Source organism: Galleria mellonella, unplaced genomic scaffold (genome assembly GCF_026898425.1).
Source record: "Galleria mellonella isolate WM207_F2 unplaced genomic scaffold, CSIRO_AGI_GalMel_v1 utg21, whole genome shotgun sequence".
Classification (NCBI taxonomy): domain Eukaryota; kingdom Metazoa; phylum Arthropoda; class Insecta; order Lepidoptera; family Pyralidae; genus Galleria; species Galleria mellonella.
In genome coordinates, this window is record NW_026442037.1 from 3,872,986 (window position 1) to 3,895,706 (window position 22,721).

Sequence of the window (22,721 nt, forward strand, 5' to 3'; positions counted from 1 at the left end):
TTCCAGGCAACCTTTGGATGGAGAGGAGTAATCATAAATGTGAAAGTTTTTAATGATAGATGAATGGGTGTTTGTTAATCTTTCACGCAAAAAACTACTCAACGGATAGGAATGAAATTTAGTACACATATAGATTATATCCTAACTTTGCACATGGGATACTTTTCTCCATGAGGTAAGATCATGATAAATTGTGGTACCCTTCAATAGTAATAAAACAAAATTTTATGTACTGATCCACACGAGCGGAGCTACAGAACAATGCTAGTCTATAATAAATAGTCAGTTTCAGACATTACAGATGTTAATTATTTGTTTTTCTAATGATTTTTAAAATTCAACTATTTTCAATAGTCATAGCATTATTATTACGGGTACAGAGGAATAACACCTGAGTCCTCAGGAATGGCAACGTACGGGGGGTATCATGGGCGAAACAGTATACTCTGTTATGTCCATGGTACTGCACATGTCTATAGGCGACGGTTATTACTTTCCATCAGGTGGGCCGTCAACTTGTTTATCATTCTAAGTTGCATAAAAAAACATTGCAATTATAAGAATTCATCATTCCGCCTCTGCAATGATAAGTGATAGTTCCGGTCATTCAAGAAACTGCACTCCCATAGGTGATTGGTTCTTCAAATTAGGTAGATGGCTACATTGCTACTTCAGATAAAAACACAGTTTTGCGTACATTTACAACTGAAACAGGCCAGACAGTGGTCTCAATACAAGTATACAGATCAATCATGAAATTTTACAATTTACACAGATCAATAATTATGAAATACGTCGTTCTATTTATATTCATCATCATCATCATCATCATATCAGCTGTTAATTATCCGCTGCTGAACATAGACCTCTCTTATAAGGAGGTTTTGCCAGTAGCTACCACGCTTGTTAGGCGGGTTGAGAACCGCAGTAAGGCTTAGCTGATGTTTTAATAGGCCATAATTATAATGATGTTAGAACTTTTTGTATCATATTTTAAAAATTTTTAGTTAAATAATATCAGTGATTTAGATTTAATTCAATATTTTGATTCATTAATTTTTTTATAGACCAAAAGAAATTGTGGTACAAACGACGCACTTAAAGCTAAAAGTATCATTCTTTACCAGTCAATCTTTTGGAATGAACATTCAATAATCATATAAGAATAATAGTTTTTATCAAAATTTAATGTACCTTTATATAAATCACAAGATATTCCGAACACACTGAATCAAAATGGAGCAAACTACGACATAAACAATAATAAAATTAAAAATTCATAAACCCTTTTACTATAAAAAAAACACATTATAAATAGTTGATGTGGCTGCCATTAATATTATTAATATGGCTTCACGAAGCGAGAATCATAAAGTTGTACAAACGAGAGAGGCGGGATACTTTTTACCGCCCGGGCTCCCATAAAAACGCAAGCCCTGAATTAGCTCGATTCTTTGTCACCCCTTTTGAACAACCCTAAAATTTCTACTACCACCGTCTTTGTCTAACAATAACCACTACATTCCCATCCGTTAAACTGCATCAAGGAAAAACAACGTGAAACCGCCCGAGATGAAACGAGATGGAATAATATATATGCACTAGTAGAGGCGACAGAGAGCGGCATACGTAGTAGTAGCCATGGACGCAAGCTTCGCTGAGAGTGGAAAAGAGAGGGGAGCGGTGAGTGAGAGGGAAACAAAAATTAACTAACAGAGGGGAGAGGAATCGAGCTTCTTCAAGCGGGGTAGTTAGTACGCATTCGACCGCGCTCACGGCAGGGTCGCTCTCGGAAATCTTTCTACGGATAACGATTCGAGTTGTGATTTTTTTTTATGGTGATTCCTTCGATACTGACTTCGTTTTGTGTTATCGTATAATATTGTACAGACATGTTACACCGTCTCAAGAATCTTGGATCACCTGCTATTGGAATTGTAGAAAAAACTTTTTTCTATTGAATTATGTTAACGTGACGCAAGTGAAGACCGTTTGAAAATCGTAGAAGTTATTATGACCAATATTTTGCTACGATTCGGGTGTCGATTATGATAAGCGAGGAGCTTTGACCGAAAGTTGCAAAATCGAAGCAGGAATACCAAAGAAAATGTGTGCCAAAATGTTATCGTATAGTTTTTCCCTATTTTCTATCTTATTGTGGATTGGAGTGTCAGCAGAGGAGGAAGTGTCGTCTCCATTGCGAGTAGCACAATGCAGAGCCACTTGTTTGCAAAAGGTAAGCTATATCGCATCTGTGTTATCATTCATATTTTACAGATAATCTCTATCATTATTTAAGCCAGTCCATATTCATTAGATTAATAATATACTATTATTTTTGCTGTAAACAGCTTTTATTATTTATAAACACAATCAGTTGTTAAAAATATGGTCCTAGTAACTAAATAGTGTCATACGATTGATATAATGAAGTACTATCATATAATCACAACACAAAAATGAATATTTCATTACGTTGCCTACTATAAATAAAGAAAATTTACAATTCTGTATTGAACAGTGTAAACATTGTTCGAAATAAGTTCACTCGGAAACAAGAAAATTATCCGCAAAGATCTTGTAAACAAAATAAGCGACAGTTCTTGGAACTCTCGGCTTAAATGGAAACTGCGAAGATATTTTGACCAAACTTTTGTAATTGCCAAAACCAATTACGATGGTTGAATGTCAATTTTAATGACAATCTAGCATCAAAAGAAGTTAGTTAGAAACGAAGTTACCAAATACAAATTGTAAGAAGAAATTTTTCAAGTAATAGTGAACGAAGGCAGAAATACAAAAGCGGATACTACTAAGACATCTACTTACGTATTCAAGTTTCATATTTTTAAGGCTTATCTTGGAATGATTATAGCAAAAGAGATGCTTGTCTTACCAAACATGGCGTGTCTTGTAAACCCAAGTTTAAAGCATCCCTTTCCATACAAACTGACGCCCACGTGTTAACCATCATCTAATTTGTATCTCGTTCAAATAACTACATCTAGAATAGAATTAAGGTAAGCCTATTAATATTGTAAACTCTGATGTAATTAAAGCCCGAATATTGTTCGTAAATACAGAATTGGAATAATGGATGAATGTGCTTTGTTCGTTTGTGCCCCAATCAATCACTGGATCCCGCTCGAAAATTTAACCCATATTCCAACTCAACTGGACATTCAATGTATAATTGATATAGTGGATAGATTTTGTAACTAAAATATAATCTGTAAATATTTGTTTCATTTCATGTCCATAAAATAAACTTTTTAATGTTATTTGTAGGTATTTGTTTTATATATATATTTGTATTTATATATTTGTTAGTTTAGTGTTAAAAATTGTTATTTTATTAATATTCTTAAAACGAGTCGATGTAACCAGATTATCAAGTATATGAATTAAGTTTTCAGAAATGTCCATCATTTATATTTCAATTAAATTTACTCTAATACTTAGGCTATCAAGATAAAGCCTTTAATAGGTACCTTTATTATTAAAATTCTTTTAGTCGTTTAGCTAATACGAAAGATTAATGATACACTAATAAAACTCCACTACCTTTAATTTCACAATATATTGTAGTATAATTAAACGTATCTTTATACGATTGCAAACTGTTCACTTTCCTATTATGTGCATGGTAATTTTGACGATATAATTGTGTCAATACGTGTCATGCTACAGTAAAATGCGCATATTGTTTTAATTTTTTTTTATACAACTTAGAATGGCAAATAAGCTGACGGCCCACCTGATGGAAAGTAGTAACCGTCGCCTATAGACATTAGCAGTATCATAGACACGACAGAGTATACTGTTTCGCCCATGATACCCCCCATGCGTTGCCATTCCTGAGGACTCATGTTATTTCTCTGTACCCAGTAAATTAACGCCATATCCCACCACTCAAACCGAAACACAGCCATGCAAACACAACTGCTTCACGGTTGAAACACGAATGGTACAGAGTTACCCAAGCAATCGACTTTTGTACAAAGTCTCCCTCTATACTATCATAATCGTACTCGTACTAACACCAGCTATTGGGTTAAATTAAATGCCACAATAAATATATTGATCATTAATATTGAGCAATATTTACAGACGCAGTTTATCTAAACTGGTTATTTATTTGTTTCCATCGAGCAGGTTACCAGTTGGGTTATCGCCATCGGTCTGTATTCCCATAAATGTAATTTGTGTCGGCTATCCCTTTTAAATTGGAATTAACTTATTTGTTTCAGCTTACGGCTATGGATTAAACAATAAATTATTATTGTTTAGTAATGAATTCTCTTAGTTTAAATCCATATTGAGTATAGTATTGATATTGGATACAGTTTTGTAGATTCTTTTAATGTATTCTTTCTATGTTTATTAAATCATCTTAATATTTGATTGAAGTGAGTGATTTTATAGTGTTTTAAAATTTGGAAAAAAAAATTACGTTTTGTACTATTAAGTTTGATAAAATTCGTTTATTTATTTCAACGATCAATAACGTTTCGTTAAGGTATTTATTTCGGTAACTATCTCATTTGGAATTAATATCATAAATTGTAAAATTAAATTGTTTCTTTCCTCTTATCCTCTTAAAAGCACGGTAATGGCTTCCAAATTTAACATATAATTAATATGAAAATTGAAAAAGGACATAAGTTTTATAGCAGTCAGTATGTTCTGAGGGCATACCATCAAATGTTTTCCGAATTTCGGAGCCAAACGAAACAGAAATTTTATGTTAAAATTACATAATACATACCGTTTGGAAATATTAAAAATGTTAAAATATTGTTCCTTTGGACTTTTATGATAGGATGTATGACGAACGAAATGTTAAACTCCATTTATTGGTCTGATATTGGTATAAACAAAGACACGATTGAGTCCGAAATTTAGGAATTCATTACATTGTATTAGACTGTGATTTATGGTAGCATTTGATATATCATTATTTTAACCATTAGCTACATTTTTGTCCAATGTGACATCGAGTCTTTTGTATTCATATATATGACACTTTTCACGCTAAATACAAAGTCGTTTCAGTTATTAGTGCTGAGTAACTTTATGAACCACTTAAATCCTTTAAGCACCATTTCAATGGAACCATAAATCGGCAGCCGGAGCTCCCATATACCATGTGAAATCAAATTACTTGAAATACTCCCTTAATCGAGGCTTTTGTAGAAGTAAATTAATGCCCTTTGTATACGACTACACATCTACAGTAAATATTATTTACGTATGTTTGGATTTATTTTCGAGTAATTGTAGACTTTAAAATACAATAGAATTACAAAATACAATGTACTTTATGATAGTATTCTTAAATGTTGAAATAATAATAAAAAATGTAAAGTATAGATTTTTATTCCATAACCATAATAACGCATTAACTTTTAGCTACAAGTCTCTCATAAGAGAAAGATATAGCCTACTACTAGACTACGGGCCAAATGGCCAGGTATAAGTTTTTGCTTTAAGTTTTCTTTTGCTTGAACTACTAATTAGATTAAGTACCCTTTGTCGGCTCTATTATTATTATTATTTCATAAGCTTCTGCTTTTATAAACCTAATTCTTGAATAATGCAACTTTTGAAATATATTCATAATAGTGTATTTCACTGTTATTAATTTTTTTTTTTTACTATTATACTATTTATATAAATTTTACAATGCATTCAAATTAAAGGGACCTCTATTACCAATATTCAATACGTCTGTTTACATTCTCAGGTAAAAGATTATAAAAACCAGCACCCGTATCATGCACGTCATCTACATTTCCAAAATCGGCATCTGCTCTTAATCCGCGAAGCATATGGTGTGATCACGCATTGGCATTTTGTTATTTAGCTAATGCATTTTCTTCGTTGAACGTTTTTTAGTAGATTCTACCTGTGACAATGATTACAATGAGTCAGGCATTAGCTTTTTTCACGAGGATGTGCGTGACGTTTCGGGGGGCGGAAGGATAGCCGTTATCGACTGCTGCTTTGTTCGCATCATTAGGATGTCGTGAGGAAATGCGCCAAATTACGACGAGGTTCAGGTATAATCGATATTTTCTACCTGGAGGTGAGCAACCTTTTTTAATGTGACTATAATTACAGATTATGAAATCACTATTAAACCACTGCACTGCAAAAACTCTGAAGTGCTAGCAAAATTATTGCCGGAGGATATGGGCGTTTTTTATTGTAACAATTAATTTTAGGTGCAATTCTTTGTTTTGGGTTTTGCCTCACACTTATTATTCCATGAATATAAATTTCTCAATACTCATAAAATATGCCAGGTTGTTTCAACAGTAATTTAAAAAAATAACATAGAAGCAGTAAATCTTATTAAAATTTTACAAATTCAACTAATTTCAAAGTCCTCATTTAGGTTGACTTCCAAAAAAATGCAGACGCTTTGTAACCATTCTGTCGCCAGAAACTATACGTCTATTGTGTAAGGAACATGGACCTTTTTAAATGTATTGCCTTGTGCTTTTTCTGTTTCTCTTTAAACTTTTTTGATAGCTTTTTTGTGGGAAGCGTGCCTCCCTCGACGCAGGCATCGGTACACGTGATGAATTTTAAAAAGTACCTTAAGTGCCAAGATATAGATATGGTTATGACTACATTAAGCATGTAAGTTGGCTTGTCATGTAAATTTTATGTGTCCCCTTTATACGAATTTGTTCTGAGCGCTTTCTAGCTGTGTGTATTATCATTCAGAAAATTGTTATGGTATGCTTTTAGAATTTGAATTGTGTTGTTTTTTTAAATTATTTGTTTAAATCAGTTATAATGTGCCGTTTAATATTCTATTGCAGTTTGGTTAAGACTCTCTAAACCCATAATATTATCATAAGGAGTAAACTGTTCATACCCACATGTTAAATGTAGTGATTACTAACTATGTATGACAAATATATTATTTTCTTATTCTGTATTACATATATATAAAACTAATTATTATAATGTGAATTTGTGGGTTCAATTCAAAGTTTTATCAAACTTAAAACTGTTGTTCAAAATTTTTATAGCAAATAAATAATGTGAATATAAATATTGGTATACCATATCATAATTTTACCTGTAATTTGTGTCGTACGAATTTATTACCTATTCCCATGAATACATAAAAAGTGGGCATCCATCATTTTACACTTAAAACATTGGGCAAATGACCAATAGCCCTTTTATCATTTTAAAAATACCGTTACACTTTTACATTTTTAGCGAAACCATTAGCAGATTGTTGGCAGTGTTACAAAAAATTGCGTACTTCTATTACTTACAGTTTTTCATTTATTACTGTGCAAATTTTAAACGGTGCGTTATTCATTCCAAAAACAAAAACCGTTCAGAATAGACCTTGAGCCCTAAAATATTGCAAAAAAGAAACCATAAAGAATTGGGTCGGCTGATCGCAAAATAAAAATGTCGATTAGAAGTTTAGGAACGCTCTGGCCTTCGTTTACGGTCCCTTTTCGCTTCAACCTGGGCATTATTATTTTATCGCTGTTCAGCCATGCACAAGACGTAGAATAAAAATTGTCCGTCGAAAAAGTGGAAAAAAAAAACTTCAAGGTTTCGGATGCACGTCCCGAGGCCAAGAAGCGCTTAGAAAAAAATAAACAAGAAGAAAGTCCACGCCGAAATGACCTGCGTTTTTGTCCACGGTTTGTTTTCGTTTTTGTTACGTTTGAGTTCATTTGGAAGTAGCCATGTCTGCTGCTTACTGAATTAACTTAAATTGCCTTCGCTTTTTGTGTTTAAGATGATTGCTTGTTTCTTTTGCCGCTATGTTCGAGGCGGTCGGTATAATTGAAAATATGGTTTAATTTTGTTCTTTCAAATATTGTAATGACATTTTGGATACGGTGGATGTCTCACAATTTTTATTACTTTGCTATAGGTATAATCAATTCGAGGAAATGTAAAAGATATATTATTATCATGAATGGCATTATTGCATAACTCTGCTTTTTTTTCAATTATTTGGTGAATCACTTATAAAATTTTCGTCTCGTATATAACCTTTTAAACTTATACTCGCTATCTTAAATGTGTGTAAGTTTGAATTTTAAAAAAACCAAATATTACAAGATACGAAATCACATCAAGCTGTGTGGTAGTCACTACAGTATATTCTCAAAGTTGATAAGTTGGCTGTCAGCTTGTTTGCTGTTTCAAATAGGATAAGAAAAAGCTTAGACTGAAATGCGAATATTCATTGTACACACCTGTTTAATCACGGCGTATGAGTTGCAAGAAGGAAAAGAGCAAGAGGCTCGCAGGCTCACCTCGCTGGGACTTATCCGGCGAGGCATTCGTAATAGAGCCGTAGACTAGAGGGCACGATTAATGATTCATGACCCCTCGCAGCGCACTGTCATCAATATTATTCTGTTTGTATCCAGCCTTGGCCCACCCTCGCCCGCGCCCCTTTCATACATAAATAAGCGCGACACGTCGTCTTCTCTGATTACATCGCCCCGATGTAGTGAGAAATAGTGTACTCGGATGCTGGGCCCGTCTTTTGTTCAATATATTCCCAAGTGACACAGAATGAATAGTTAACACCGTATGCTCAACGTGCATGTTCACGGTTTCGGGTTTCTTTAAGATTTCTGATAAGGTTGTAGAAATTTATTTGTTTGGTGGCAATAAGCTGTTCCAATCGGCTTTGGTGTGAAGTTATGGGTTTCTTATAACAACTTGATTCGTATCGGTATAACAAAATATATGCTGGTACGCAAAGGTATTGCGCTTTACACCAGCGTGTTCGCTTCGGGATTGTGTTGTTTGTAATAAATTTATTTAAAAATACATTTTAGGAATAAGTTTAGACAATTTCATAAATTAAAAATTACTAGATATTTTAATTTTTTTTTTTATACAACTTAAAATGGCAAACAAGCTGATGGCCCACCTGATGGAAAGTGGTAACCGTCGCCTTTAGACATGAGCAGTACCATGGACATAACAGAGTATACTGTTTCGTTCATGATACCCCCCATGCGTTGCCATTCCTGAGGACTCAGGTGTTATTCCTCTGTACCCAATAAATTCACGCCATATCCCACCCTTCAAACCGAAACACAGCCATGCAAACACAACTGCTTCACGGTTGAAACACGAGTGGGACAGAGGTACCCAAGCAATCGACTTTTGTACAAAGTCTCTCTCTGGTAAATAAGATGAAAATAAAATATTGTCAGTTATAACCTCAATACGGTAATCAATGCCACCGGATAACAGGTTATTATCACTAACTAAACCGAAAGTATTAGATGTTGGTATTGATAAGTAACTTTATTTAAATCATAAATATATTTCATGTTCTTAGTTTTCCATACTTTTTCTCGTAAATCTAAGCATTGTACTGATAGGTGAAGCTTATATTTTTATTACAATATATAGAATATATTTAAATGACAAGGCCACACCACACGGTAATTTACGACGGAGTCATTTTAAAATATTTGGTCAAGAACAAAGATTAAACAATATTTTACAACAAATAATGTCATCATAATTGCTTATAGTGCCAAGATATCTAATAAAAGAAACACATCGTTACCAGAAATTACATGATATACCGTTAGCTGGGCTTGATATAGGGACCGTTGTCACGCAATCTAACGATAAAGCACGATTGAGGCTAAACCAAACTGAAATGTGGACACTGTCAGGATTCCAAGACAAGAATACTAATATCGATAAACTCATTGATAATATTTCAAATCAGTTCAACGAACTCATAAAATTTTATAATGTTGTCTTTTAAAATACAATTTCATAAAACAACAAATTGGACGAACATTAATTTCAATTTATATTGATGTTATTAGGTACTAGTATTAATTGTGATTAATCTATCAATAAATCTCACGAGGACAAAATTAATATGGACGTTAGAAATAAAGTTAATACTTTTATATTACATGTGATTTGTTATACTCGAACACGCTTTAAAATCTACAACAGCAAAAAATGTGTGTGCACACTATATTTTTTTTATTGATCGTACGGTAAATTTAATTGGAAATATAAAAAGGAATGTCTTGTTACTTGGTTAGAGGAAAATATATTTTTGTGAGGCTCGAAGGCGCAGTTAAAGCGCGCGGAAGAGCATCTTGTGTTCTGATAAATGATGTGTCCGCTACTGCTACATCGGTTCGCTTTTAATCCTCGAGCCACCATTGTGTCGCCATCCAATTTTGACGTCGACCGTTCTCTTTTTCTATAGACACCTACGTTATTCTGAGTTTCGTAAATAAGAAATTAATAGCTCGCTTCCCTTATCTATGTTTACAATCAATCAGCCGAATACACGCTTTGTTTACTTTATTCTCATACAGGCTCGAAAATTTTAAACGATTTTTTTATGCAAATAGAAAAAAGAACTCGTATAAACATATCATGAAATTGAAATAGCAGCATTATTGTCCACATTCGTTATCTTTATGCTTTCTACTTCATTACTGTTGCCATAAACAAAGAATAAAGCCACACTGAACGATTCTTGAGGTTGTAAACATTTTAAGTTATGAAACGGTTTATCACTGTTAATAGTTTTGAGCGCAAGCGGCCGTTTTGATTATGCATTTAATGTTTCAGTAAACTATTTTACATCGTTTCTGAGTTGATTGGGATTCGATTAGAGGCAGCTGGTCCCGGTATAATGCGGTCTAAGCCCTACAGGCTGCGATGAAATGGAGATAGTTTTAATGCTCATAAATTTCATTTCGAGACTCCCATAGTCCGATCGTCTCTCCCTTTCGTCGGGTGTTCACAGACGCTTCTAAACTTCTATAAAATGTTTGAAATATATATTTTTAACTTTCCGTTTACTTTTATCTTCTATAGTTTTTGATATATCATTAACAAGATTAAAATTTAAGTACAAGACACGATTCCGTATAAAGATATAGAACCATAGAAAAGATTAGAAAAATATACCTCTAATTCAGTTTGTTTCAATAAAGATCATTTCTATTTATGTGATTATATTTGGAACATCTCTCTTTGAAAGTAAAATATTCATCATAAAACAACAATAGAAAGAAAAACAGTGAAAGTAAATACGCAAATATACAAGCCTAAGTATTTAATCTGATCATCTGATTGATCACAAGTAATAAATTATTGTAACTTGGACATTACGTAATGTTATCTCCTGCATCAAGATTGTAATAATGCTGGAGTCTATTTTAATTCATCAATATTATTGGATTATAGCAATCTTATTAGAATACTAGCTTTTTGATAGGTGTTTCGATGATTTTGATAACGTGTATTTTGGGAGTAGAAAGGTTGTACCGTATATAACCGTACAATCGTACATATTGTCCGATTAGCATTTTTCTTTAATTTAATTTATAATATTCTTAATAAAATTAGTTCATGTAATAAAGTCATCGCGCCCGTGTACTTATACCTCATTAGCATAATAGTTATCAACGTTATATTTTTTTTATTTGAAGGTTTTTATCTTATAAGGATATGTTAGCCGCATCATATTCTAACTTTAAATTTTAAAATCTGTTATTTTACGTCAGTATCGTCTTTTATTTACAATATCTTATCAGCAGCAGTGATGTATGAACCATACAAAGATCAACGAAATAAACTAATAGTTGGTGTATCAAGCTAAAACAAATAGTTTTTGCGTGATCCCGAAACAAACATTCAGACAGACAAGCTGTTATTGCAGATAACATTTCAAAAAAATATTGTTTTGGCCTCTGATAGTCTTAATTAAGACGCCTCATATTATTTTTCCTTAAATATAATTCATGTACGTACTTTAATAAAGTGGGAGACGAACTATGATATAATGTAGTACATAGATCAAAGTTCGTCATGCATTGATGATTGTTGAACAAAGCAAAGAACGATGCCCGCAGTAGGCGGGGCCAAGCTTCGCGATGCTAGTGCGCAAGGGTGGGGGAAGAAACAAAAACGGGGATAATTGTCATTCTCTACAATGTGTTTCGAAGATACACCACATGCTTGAGCATTTCATTATTACCGACCACATGTTGACTTGCGATTGGGTAAAACGAAATAAAAGTTATAAGACAGTAATTAAGAAAGTGCGGTAAAAAAGGGGAATTATACGTTTAATGAAATCGACAAAAACTGCACTGGGACCATTTATTCCTTTAAGAGATAATATAAACAGTTTTTATGTTACGAAAGGGTCAATACAAAAACGAAACAACACAAATCATCTGGAGCGTTTTGTTTTTACGAACAAACAAAGGTGTCAAAATTTATCGTGTCCCCAATTCAAAAATTCCATTCCGTTTGAACCACCCCAAATCTCTTTATCTCGGCATTAATCTCTTGGAGCGTATAAAAAAAAATCTTTGGATCTCAACAAATATTTTGTACCAAATTGATGGGGATACCTCCGTCTATCTAGAGCTTAAATCTATAATGTGACGATCAAAATTCCTAAAGGTGTCGATACAAGGGAAAAGTATGTCACAGATGTAAAAGATATTATTTATTATGCCACTATAATGAATTATTGAGGACCTAAAACATTCTTAGAAATAAAAATTATAAATTCAAACACTGAGGAAGAATTCCGAATGAATTGTTCTACAAGAGTAGACAGTTCTTATAAATTATTCAGTACTACAGCTTTCGTCGTGCGATATTCGGAGTGTAGGAACAAAATGTGCTGTTAATAAATAAATTATATTATTAAACACATCGAGTAGTATTTTGTTATTTATTTTTAAATTTATTATCGATATAGGTTTCAAGATTAATTAAACTAAATTTAAAATTAGGCTACTGTTTATTGGATCGTCAAGAATTTGAAAATTAAGTAAAAAAAGCAAATTTGTTGTCAAAATACGTGTCTGTTAAATATCTTGTCTTGATCTAGTTTTTGTCCGTCAACAGTTATTCTTTTGTTCCTATTGTTGACTGTTTCAATAAGTAGCCAGCAAGAAAACCAGTAAACAACTATTATTTTTATTTGAATTCAATATTTACGTTTTAATACTTTATTTCACAGTTAACGAAAATGTTTTTACAATTTTTATATATCGATTCAAGTATAAATCTTTGTAATTCAATATTCCAGTTTCTCTAACACTTAAAATAGCACTGACAAGGTTTTATTTATTCTCTAAATTAACTTAAAACTTACCCTCGAGAAGTTAAAAATAGTACAAGTAGAATATTTATCACCAGTTGGCTACCACTACCACTTAAAGTGTGAAACTATCATCGTTAGAGACGAAGCCCACGCCGTTGGCAGTCGTCTCACACAAACACGGGACACCCCGTTGTTTTACTGGAAAAAAAAATTAATGAAATATGCCTTTCTATATAGTTTTTTATGTAAAACTCCGATAGTCGTTAAGTTTTGTATTTTTATAGAATAACCCACGGAGTAAATTTAATTTTAGTTGCAGTGGTTTGGTGTAGTGAAATTTTTATATTGGATATCTTTCATTTTCAACCAACTTCAAAAGGAAGGAGATTATTAACACAATTGTATTTTTTCTTTACCTTTGTTACTTCATAACTTCGTCAGTTGTAAACCGATTTGGTAAGTTCTTCTTTTTATCTTTTAATTATTTACATATTGGTCCCATAGATCTCATATCAAGAAGCTCTCAGCAATAAGACCGCCTTACTGTACTTATACAATTGTATCGTTATATTTATTAATTGTGTTGTTTTCCCCCTATATTGTATAATGCAAATAAAGTATACTCATTCATTCATTCATTAAATTTAGTTCAGTTGTTTAATTTAAAAAAAAATAAACAATTTTATTTTGCCATAATTAAAGTTGTTTCTTTCATGGAACACAGTCTAATCATATTTGTCTATAGTAGTAAATTGTAATGCATATACTTGTGTATTATAAGAACTAGTAATAGTATTCTTATGTGATTCAACAGTTCAAGATATATCATCATCATCATCACCATCATATCAGTTTTTCACTGTCCACTGCTAAACATAAGACTTGGGGAGTTTTGGCAATAGTAGCCATGCTTAACAGGCATATTGACAACCGCAGTTAGGATTAGGAGATGTTTTAATTACTTTAGGTGTAATAAATTAACGTATCCAATTAAAAATAAAATACAGTTTTTTTTTTGTTATTTACTAATAGCAATTTTGTTTTAATTACTTTATTAAGTATTAATGTATTTTAAACATTATTGTAGTGGTATAAATAACAATTGTAGAATAGAGATAGTGGTGAAGAACTTAGTGTGACTGTATAAAGGATGATATTGACCGGAGCAAAAAAGTGTGCATGATGACATTACTATAATAATGGACGTAAAATATATATATTCTTTATTGCACTTGTAAGTTACATATAAAATAATCTATTTATAAATGTTGTGATAGGGTGGACTTATTCTAAAAGATTATTAAGTAGTAGTATAAATAACAATTGTAGAATAGAGATAGTGGTGAAGAACTTAGTGTGACTGTATATAGGATGATATTGACCGGAGCAAAAAAGTGTGCATGATGACTTTACTACAATAATGGACGTAAAATATAACCCAAATAATATTGTATAAGGGCTGCAAGAAAAAAAATCTAGAATGATATCTAAACGAATATATATAAAGAAAAGATTTGACTTTTAATTTGGAATGGATAAACTCAAAAAAAAAAAATTTTAAAATAATTTTTTACCTGTAGAAAGCTATATTATAAGCCGGTGACGTGGGCTGTATTTTATTAACAAAAGAAAACGTGTAAAGCTGCGGTGTGACGCTAGTTACTTTAAGAATGATTTGTAGAGTTTAGCTTGCCCTCAAGACTACAATAATATAAGATTTATCTATCAGAGAATTAAAGTAGTATGTCACTATTGATTCTTGCTTTCTACAAATATCAAATAGGAACTAAAGGTCATTGATCCATTCGCTTACTAAATTCGGAATAGTTTTTTATCCAATTTGTCCGGTTGTATCTTATTGAAGATGAAATATCAAATCTTTTGGTTCTTAAAGAAATTTTGTTTGCACCACAATAAATTATAACAAATCGCGCACTAAATCAAGTCTAATTTTAAAGTTTCGACGCATCTGAGTAAACATGAACGATTGTTTGACAGGGCTGGCGTTCAAAAATACTGAAACGATGGGGAGCAGGGCACAAGGCGATCTGTCTCATACAACCGAGCTGTCATGGCCAATAACAGAGATCGGCGGTGCGTGCATTCCGCCGACATTGTACACGCTAATTTTGGAATCCTCTAAAATAATATTGTTTTATTCTATTTACATATCGAAGCCTTGCGCTTGTCTGTTACTTGCAGATGTCTTATTATGTCACATCAATTAAGTAGATTTAATTTGAGATATGTTTTGATTAAAAGCGATCATTTCGGTATTTTGCTGTGTAAGTTTCGGTATAGAATAGGTCACCTCTTTCCTTCCCGTGGGTGCCGTAAGGGGTGACTAAAGGAGGACGAGAGATGGGCAGCAGCGTTCTTCTTAAAATATCCCTAAAACCTAAGTGCGGTTGTTAACCCACCTGCCAAGCGTGGCAACTACAGGCAAAATTCCCCCTTATAGTTAACGGCTAATACAACATACAATATTTCGGAATTATTTGAATTTAGTATAATAATTTGAACTATTATAAATACTGTGTTTCGGTTTGAAGGGTGGGATATGGCGTGAATTTACTGGGTACAGAGGAATAACACCTGAGTCCTCAGGAATGGCAACGCATGGGGGTATCATGGGCGAAACAGTATACTCTGTTATGTCCATGGTACTGCTCATGTCTATAGGCGACGGTTACCACTTTCCATCAGGTGGGCCGTCAGCTTGTTTGCCATTCTAAGTTGTATATAAAAAAAAGAAAAAATAACAGTAAACTATTCAACTGCCGATTTTTATTAAAAGTATCTTCAGCATCTTTATTTGATATCAACTGGTTTACAATTTCTAATTGTCATAATAATAATAGGTTTAAAAAAAAAGAAGGTTATTTCAGTTTAGATTTCTTAATAATGTTCGTACTAAAAAATGTGCTTGATTTTCAGGCTTGTTAATTATATATACGTGCATACTAATTCAGATAATAAATCACATGGAGATACAGTAATGTCGGATTATAAGCCTTCTGCTTATCCTCAATTGAGAAAGGCGTGAGCTTATTATAATAAGAAACTATATCTCACTATCTTTAATACAATAAGAGGCGTAGAGTAAGACATACCTAACATATATAGAACTTGTAAATGTATTGAATTAATTATTAATATTTATAACATATAGTATTAAAATACATTTCTGATTTTATCGAGAAATCCGATGAACATAAAAATTAATGTCCCATGTAAAATTCGTGTAATATCAATTACATTGCCATATTTATAAGTATATTACAGTGAAAAGACAGTTTTATTATTGGCCGAGATATTTTAACGAACTCAAAGTGTACAACGTCTAAAATAAAAAGGGGGATATGTCGGAAGATTTTTTTGTTCGTCGGACACGCCATTTAAGTCAGAATCGTAAATTTTATTGAAATGTCGCAACAGCGATCGCCGCACGAGATGCCTGTCTCCTCTTCTGAGACGAATTTATGCGTAATTCGTAAACAAATTGACGTGCCCGTCGCTCGCTTTGAGGGGACTCCGGCCTCACGATCTGACACGTCTTTTGAATCTCGTCAAGTTTACGAGACGACTGTTATATCTACTGTGAATGTTACAGCAGCATTTGTTTAAATTTATCACCTTTATTCTCGTCACGAGGTTCATTTCTTGTCTAATTGCAACAGATTTAACGTATCGCTTGCATCGTTGAAGACACCTTCGCCGTGTAAGGCTTCGTAAGTCGTATAAACGTGTCATCTTACACAATGGTGACTATTGTGTGCTTTTAGGAATTCGCCACATTCATTCCCATTGTTCGGTTTTCCAATAACAAGATCAAATTACTTGTCCCATTTGATATGTCGATATTTGTTACACGTTATACACGCCTTAAATAATTTTACTCAATTGTCCGATTTTTTATTATATGGAGTTGTTCCTTGTGTAGATTATAAATTGTTATCATTCATTAAATTTTCATTATCATTAATTATACGAGAGAAATATTTTTTAAGCAACTTAAAAGTGCAAACAATCTGACAGCCCACCTAATGGAATGTAGTAACAGTCACCTATAAACATGACTTATGGACATAACAGAGTCTACTATGTCGCCCATGATACCCTGATATCCTTCATGCGTCGCCATTCCTGACGACTAAGTAAGTGTTGTGCCTCTACAAAATATGAATTACCCACTCGCAGACTCCGTAATATTTAATAGCAACGTGAATTATAATTTTTATTGGAGGTCGACAAAGTTTCCAGTTCACGGTACGAGGCAATAAACTTTTTTAATTTGTGGTGAATTCAATCAATAAGAACAGCTGAAGTGTCGTAAACACGCCCGAGGTCCGCGACGCCCGCAGCGCGAATGACGGCGAATGCCACAGGTTCCTCAACATGATCTCCCGCTGTTCCACCGTACCTTCTAAACGGCTATTAGCTACGTTTTACGCGAGACGCGCTGGAGTTCCAACGTGTTTATTCTTAATTGACTCCTAAATATCGTTGTTTTGGCCATGAATCGTGTTAACGGACGTATTTATTCGAAGGCACCAAAGCGCACTGTTAAGTGAGCTGTCTGTATTGAATTTTATAGATACCAGCTTAGAGATAATGTGGATTGCTTACCGTTAATTGGCAAGAATAGTTCTCAGTTTAAATAGTCGAAGGTATTAGACTCTACTAGTATTTGTTCAGTACAATTTCTGCAACAAAATCTTTGCCTATTTATCTTTGTTTTATTCAGTTAATTTTATGCGAACAATATCTGTGACTTTTAATGATCATTAATTAGTTGCAGGAAATATTATCCAAAGATTGAATAAAGAGGTTTATGGTGATTGTAATAAAAGATTCACCGTATTTATAGCGGGCAATAATCCACAATAATACGCCATAAAAGCTTATGCTTGGAAGCTTAGCTTATCTGATCTCGTAAGAGGTATCCAAACCATCGCTGCGTCAGACGTTCGCCGTCTCCCTCCTACTTATCTGCACACTAAATAAAAGCTTTTCCGATCGTCCAATGGCCATTCCTCCTTGGCTCTCGTTTATCGCACGTGACGTGACAATTCTTTTATCCCTGACACTTTGTTACCATATAAATTACTCCGTTGTACGGCTACCGAGGCTAACGCTGTTGTGGCTTTCTCCTCGTTCCTTTTGCATTCCGCCATCTGTGTTTGCTCATTGTCTCTCCATTTTAAATTAAAAAGGATTTTGTTTTTTCCGGAGGAGGCATCCTCACGAGTTCGTGTGACGTCAACGTAGGAATGGAGTATTCTTATTGTTGCAGCGCACCTTTACGCAACAGTGCATAAATTATTAGGGGTTTTATTTTAATTAAAGGTATACGAGGAGGACGTTTGTCTTCGTTCTTGATTTTCATGTTGTTTTTTGCATAATTTTGCATCTTTAAATACGACTTTGTAACTTTGACATGGTGTTGTTTTGTATTTTATTTTTATTCTTTTAATCAATTATTTACGAAGATTTATTTTTCCTTAGTTTATGAATCATATCTGTTTTACTATAGATTTTGTTCTATTTAAGTTTTTAATATTTATCACTTAGAATAAAACACGATATTTTATTTTCTGTCGTTCTATTTGATCCTTCTCAAATGTATGTACTTTACATGTATTACCTATAAATTCCCTTTATCAGAGGGGATTGTTCTCTGCATGTTACTGCCGTTAAGTTGCTGTCCTTGTATAACTATCTTTCTCTTTATAAGACGCATAACAGTAAAATTACAGGGTATGCACATATAATACATGCATATTCCTTCTCTGGTATAGAACATATGATGCAACATTGGTTTTAAGTTACATTCTTATGGTCAACATAGTACTTACTATCCATAAGTTTGTTTGCTATTCCAAGTAGCATATATTAAAGATACTAATGATGAATTTTGTTACCTTTTTAACTTATAATTACATACATAAAAGCTTTTAGCTTCCTGCTATCCGTTAACTTATAGCAATCACAATTCAAAGTCACGCCCGGTACCGCACGTCGTCGTACGCGCCTCGCCAGCCAATCAATCCATCCAATTATTAATTCAGTACACGATTTTAATAATAAGAACTAATAAATCCCTGCCTTGCTGCTTATATAGCGTACTTTTTGATTAATTTGCGAAACAGTGTTATGTTAGGTACGCATGTGATTTATTCATTAATATTTCTCTTTGTCAAATACGAGTATAGGGAAGAGAAAATATCAAGATAGTTATAGTGAATTATAGCAAAAAACTCAGGAAATAGATTTTTTTTTAGAATAAAACGCGTTAGTTTGTTTTAAACATATAATAGATATATTATATATGTAATATAATAGATGTAGATAGATATCTAGAGATTGGATTGCACAAACTCGATTCATTTTTGACGTAATCGAAGTGAATGAATTTAATATAATATCGAATAGACATCAAGTAGTTACTACTTTTATACCGTTTGAGATCCATTTGTTGTGATTTTTATTTAATCACGATTCCATTACGTCTAAATCAGTTTGAGCAATAAAAACTGCAATAATTTGTACTAATATTTTAAAGAGTAAAGATTTGATTGTTTGTTTGTTGTTTTTTATTTGTAATGGATTAACTCAAAAACTAATTAACCAATTTCAAAACTTCCTTCTGCTATAGAAAGTCACATTTTACGTGAGTAACATACATTATGTATTATATTAAAAAATTTTACCTACTCATGCGAAGTCGGACTGGGTCACTAGTCGTTTATAATTTTAATACTCATCGATCATTGCTTTTTTTATACCACGGTGACAAATTAGCATACAGCCTGTCTGATGGTAAACAGTCACTGTAGTCTATGAACACCTGTACGACTAGCAGTATTAGTTTTTGAATGGTTTTAGTGAAGGAATAGCACGACACTGTGTTGCTATTTTATTTTATTTTATTGGTAAAAGCTGTCATGTAAGTACCATGATTTGCGGGTAATCAGTAATTGAATATGTCAATGTAAATTTTTTTTTTTTTTTTTTTTTTTTTTTTTTTTTTTTTTTTTTTTTTTATACAACTCAGAATGGCAAACAAGCTGACGACCCACCTGATGGAAAGTAGTAACCGTCGCCTATAGACAGGAGTAGTACCATGGACATAACAGAGTATACTGTTTCACCCATGATACCCCCAATGCGTTGACATTCCTGAGGACTCAGATGTTATTCCTCTGTACCCTGTAAATTCACGCCATATCCCACCCTTCAAACCGAAACACAGCCATGCAAACACAACTGCTTCACGGTAGAAACACGAATGGGACAGAGGTACCCAAGCAAACGACTTTTGTACAATGTCTCCCTCTGGTAAATCCGTGAAGTTCCACACAGGCCTACCTTCACAGCAGATTGAGCTCGACGCGACCACTAAGGGGATTAGACGCTAGTTAGATGTGTGGACGGAAGGCCTGAATTAGGGTTGCCAGATGCGAAATTTGATTTTTACCCAAACGTCAAGTTTTTTTTTCTCCTAATCGATATGATTTTGACACAAATCATATAGTTGTATAGTTTTTTACTACGTTTTTCCATGTGCCGCAAAATTAAAGCAAAAAAAATCTTCCTTTAGCTTATTTATCTTCCTTCTTCTGTTATCCTATTCTCTGTTCAGTTAGTTACATTCATATTTTACGAGTACTATATTTATTTATATTTTTATACGTATAAAAATTGTTTAAAGAAATTGTCCAAATATTGCCGTACCCATTTTGCTTTTCTCCAAAAATCTAATTTCTCCGAAACGAAATTTTGAAGAAATGAAAATCTGAATAGAATATTTTTACCCAATATTGCGAATAAAAAATAACCAAACTGGCAACACTGACCTGAATACAGATTAGAAATATTATTTGTTTATGTTTTTGACGGTGGAGAAATTGTTGGCCTACTCGTGTTGTATTTAGTACTAGTTTTTTCCTGCGACTTTGTTCGCGTGTCTTTGTACGTTAAATGTTTTTGGAAATATAGTTTACCGGTGTACTAGTAGTTACTTATTACTTTTTCCCTGTAAATGAGATATATTTATTCATCATATCAGCTTTTAACTGTCCATTGCTGAACATAAATCTCCCCAGTGGTATTTTACCAGTAGTTGCCACTCTTGGTAGGCAGGTTGGCATTTACAGTTAGGCTTTAGTAATGTTTTATGAGTAAGAGGGACGGTGCAGCCCATCCCTCGACCATTAATATTGTCATACTGTTATATAATTTAAAACAATAAAGATAAGATAAAGATATTTTTATCTAAATTTTAAAGCGAAAAAATTTAAAAGGGGACTCTGCCAGTAGTTGCCATGCTTGGCAGGCGATCGCTTAAAAAACTATATTATTACAATTTAATAACGTAATTTTTGAAGTCAGTTAAAGTAATAAACTAAATGTAACTGGAATGAAAAGGGGAGCAAATGTTATCAACCCTCGCGCTACTCATAGTTACATTTCATTAATGGACCCGGTGTGTCCCGGGGCTAAGATAACGGTACGACGGTTCAATGACCCCGCTCCGAGTTCTCGATCGGTGTAAATGAATGCAATTATATCATAATCACGTCTTATTTATAATGCTACTCCTTGTTGTCTAGTGTTTAAAGGTGATATTGGGATGAGAGAGTTTTTCATTCCATTTTCATCCATTTAATCCTTACTAATGTTATAATATGAATGTGACTTTGTTTGTTATCTCTTAGTATCTCAATTGCTGTGAAATTTTGTGTAAATATACTACTTAGGCTGCCATAGAATAGGCCACCTCTTCCTTTCCTGTGAGCGTTAGAGGTGACTGAGGGAAGGTAAGGGATAGCCAGCAGAGTCCCTCTTAAAACATCTTCAATGCCTAACTGTGGTTGCCAATCCTCCAAGCGTGGCTGTTACTAGCAAAACCCCCTAAGGGGAGGTATATGCTGGCGAGGCACCAGTGAGAAATGATAGGGGAGGTTGAAACGAGGTCAGTTAGCTCATTGCGATGGATTCAACAAGAATTAATCACGTTAGTTTCCAGGGGTAACCTGTATGGAGGTCGATCTGATAAGGTATATTGCTAGCAATATAGATTAACGACTACATTACTGATTAATATTCTATGTTTTATAAAAAAAAAAAAAAAACACTAATAAATACTACAATAATTTTGGCTCGAAAGATGGGATATGGCAGTGAACTAAATGGAGAATCATTTTTTTTATGAAGTCGGTCAAAAATCTGTAAAAATGTTTTTCTGAAAAAATTGATGGTTTTATTAACTTCTGGATATTATTATTGACAATGTTGCTGTAGTTTTCAATAGTATTTGTTTTGTTTTAATTTTGTTTAATTTAGTATTGTCTAATTTTGTGTTTCCTTTACTTGTATTTTATTTGTGCAAGTTTTAGTGGTTGCAAATTACTATTTAAGTATATAATTGTGTATTGTTCTAGCTGTTTGTTTGTCTTAAATAAATAATTAATTTTCAACTGACTTTGAATAGAAAGAGATTCTTAATCAGGTTGTATTTTTTTGAGTTTGTTATCTCATAATTCCGTCAATTCTAAACCGATTTCGTAAATCTTTTTCTATCTGAAAG

General features: G+C 33.1%; 1 protein-coding gene across 1 annotated transcript in view; it reads left to right on the plus strand.

Moving 5' to 3' along the window:
* Positions 1–1,753: 1,753 nt before the first annotated feature.
* Positions 1,754–22,721, plus strand: part of LOC113516479 (uncharacterized) — a 62,827-nt gene continuing 41,859 nt past the window's right edge. Inside the window, exon 1 of the mRNA XM_026900899.3 lies at positions 1,754–2,236. Coding sequence (XP_026756700.1) covers positions 2,108–2,236 — 129 coding nt within the window. The 5' untranslated portion in view covers positions 1,754–2,107. The remainder of the gene's footprint in view (positions 2,237–22,721) is intronic.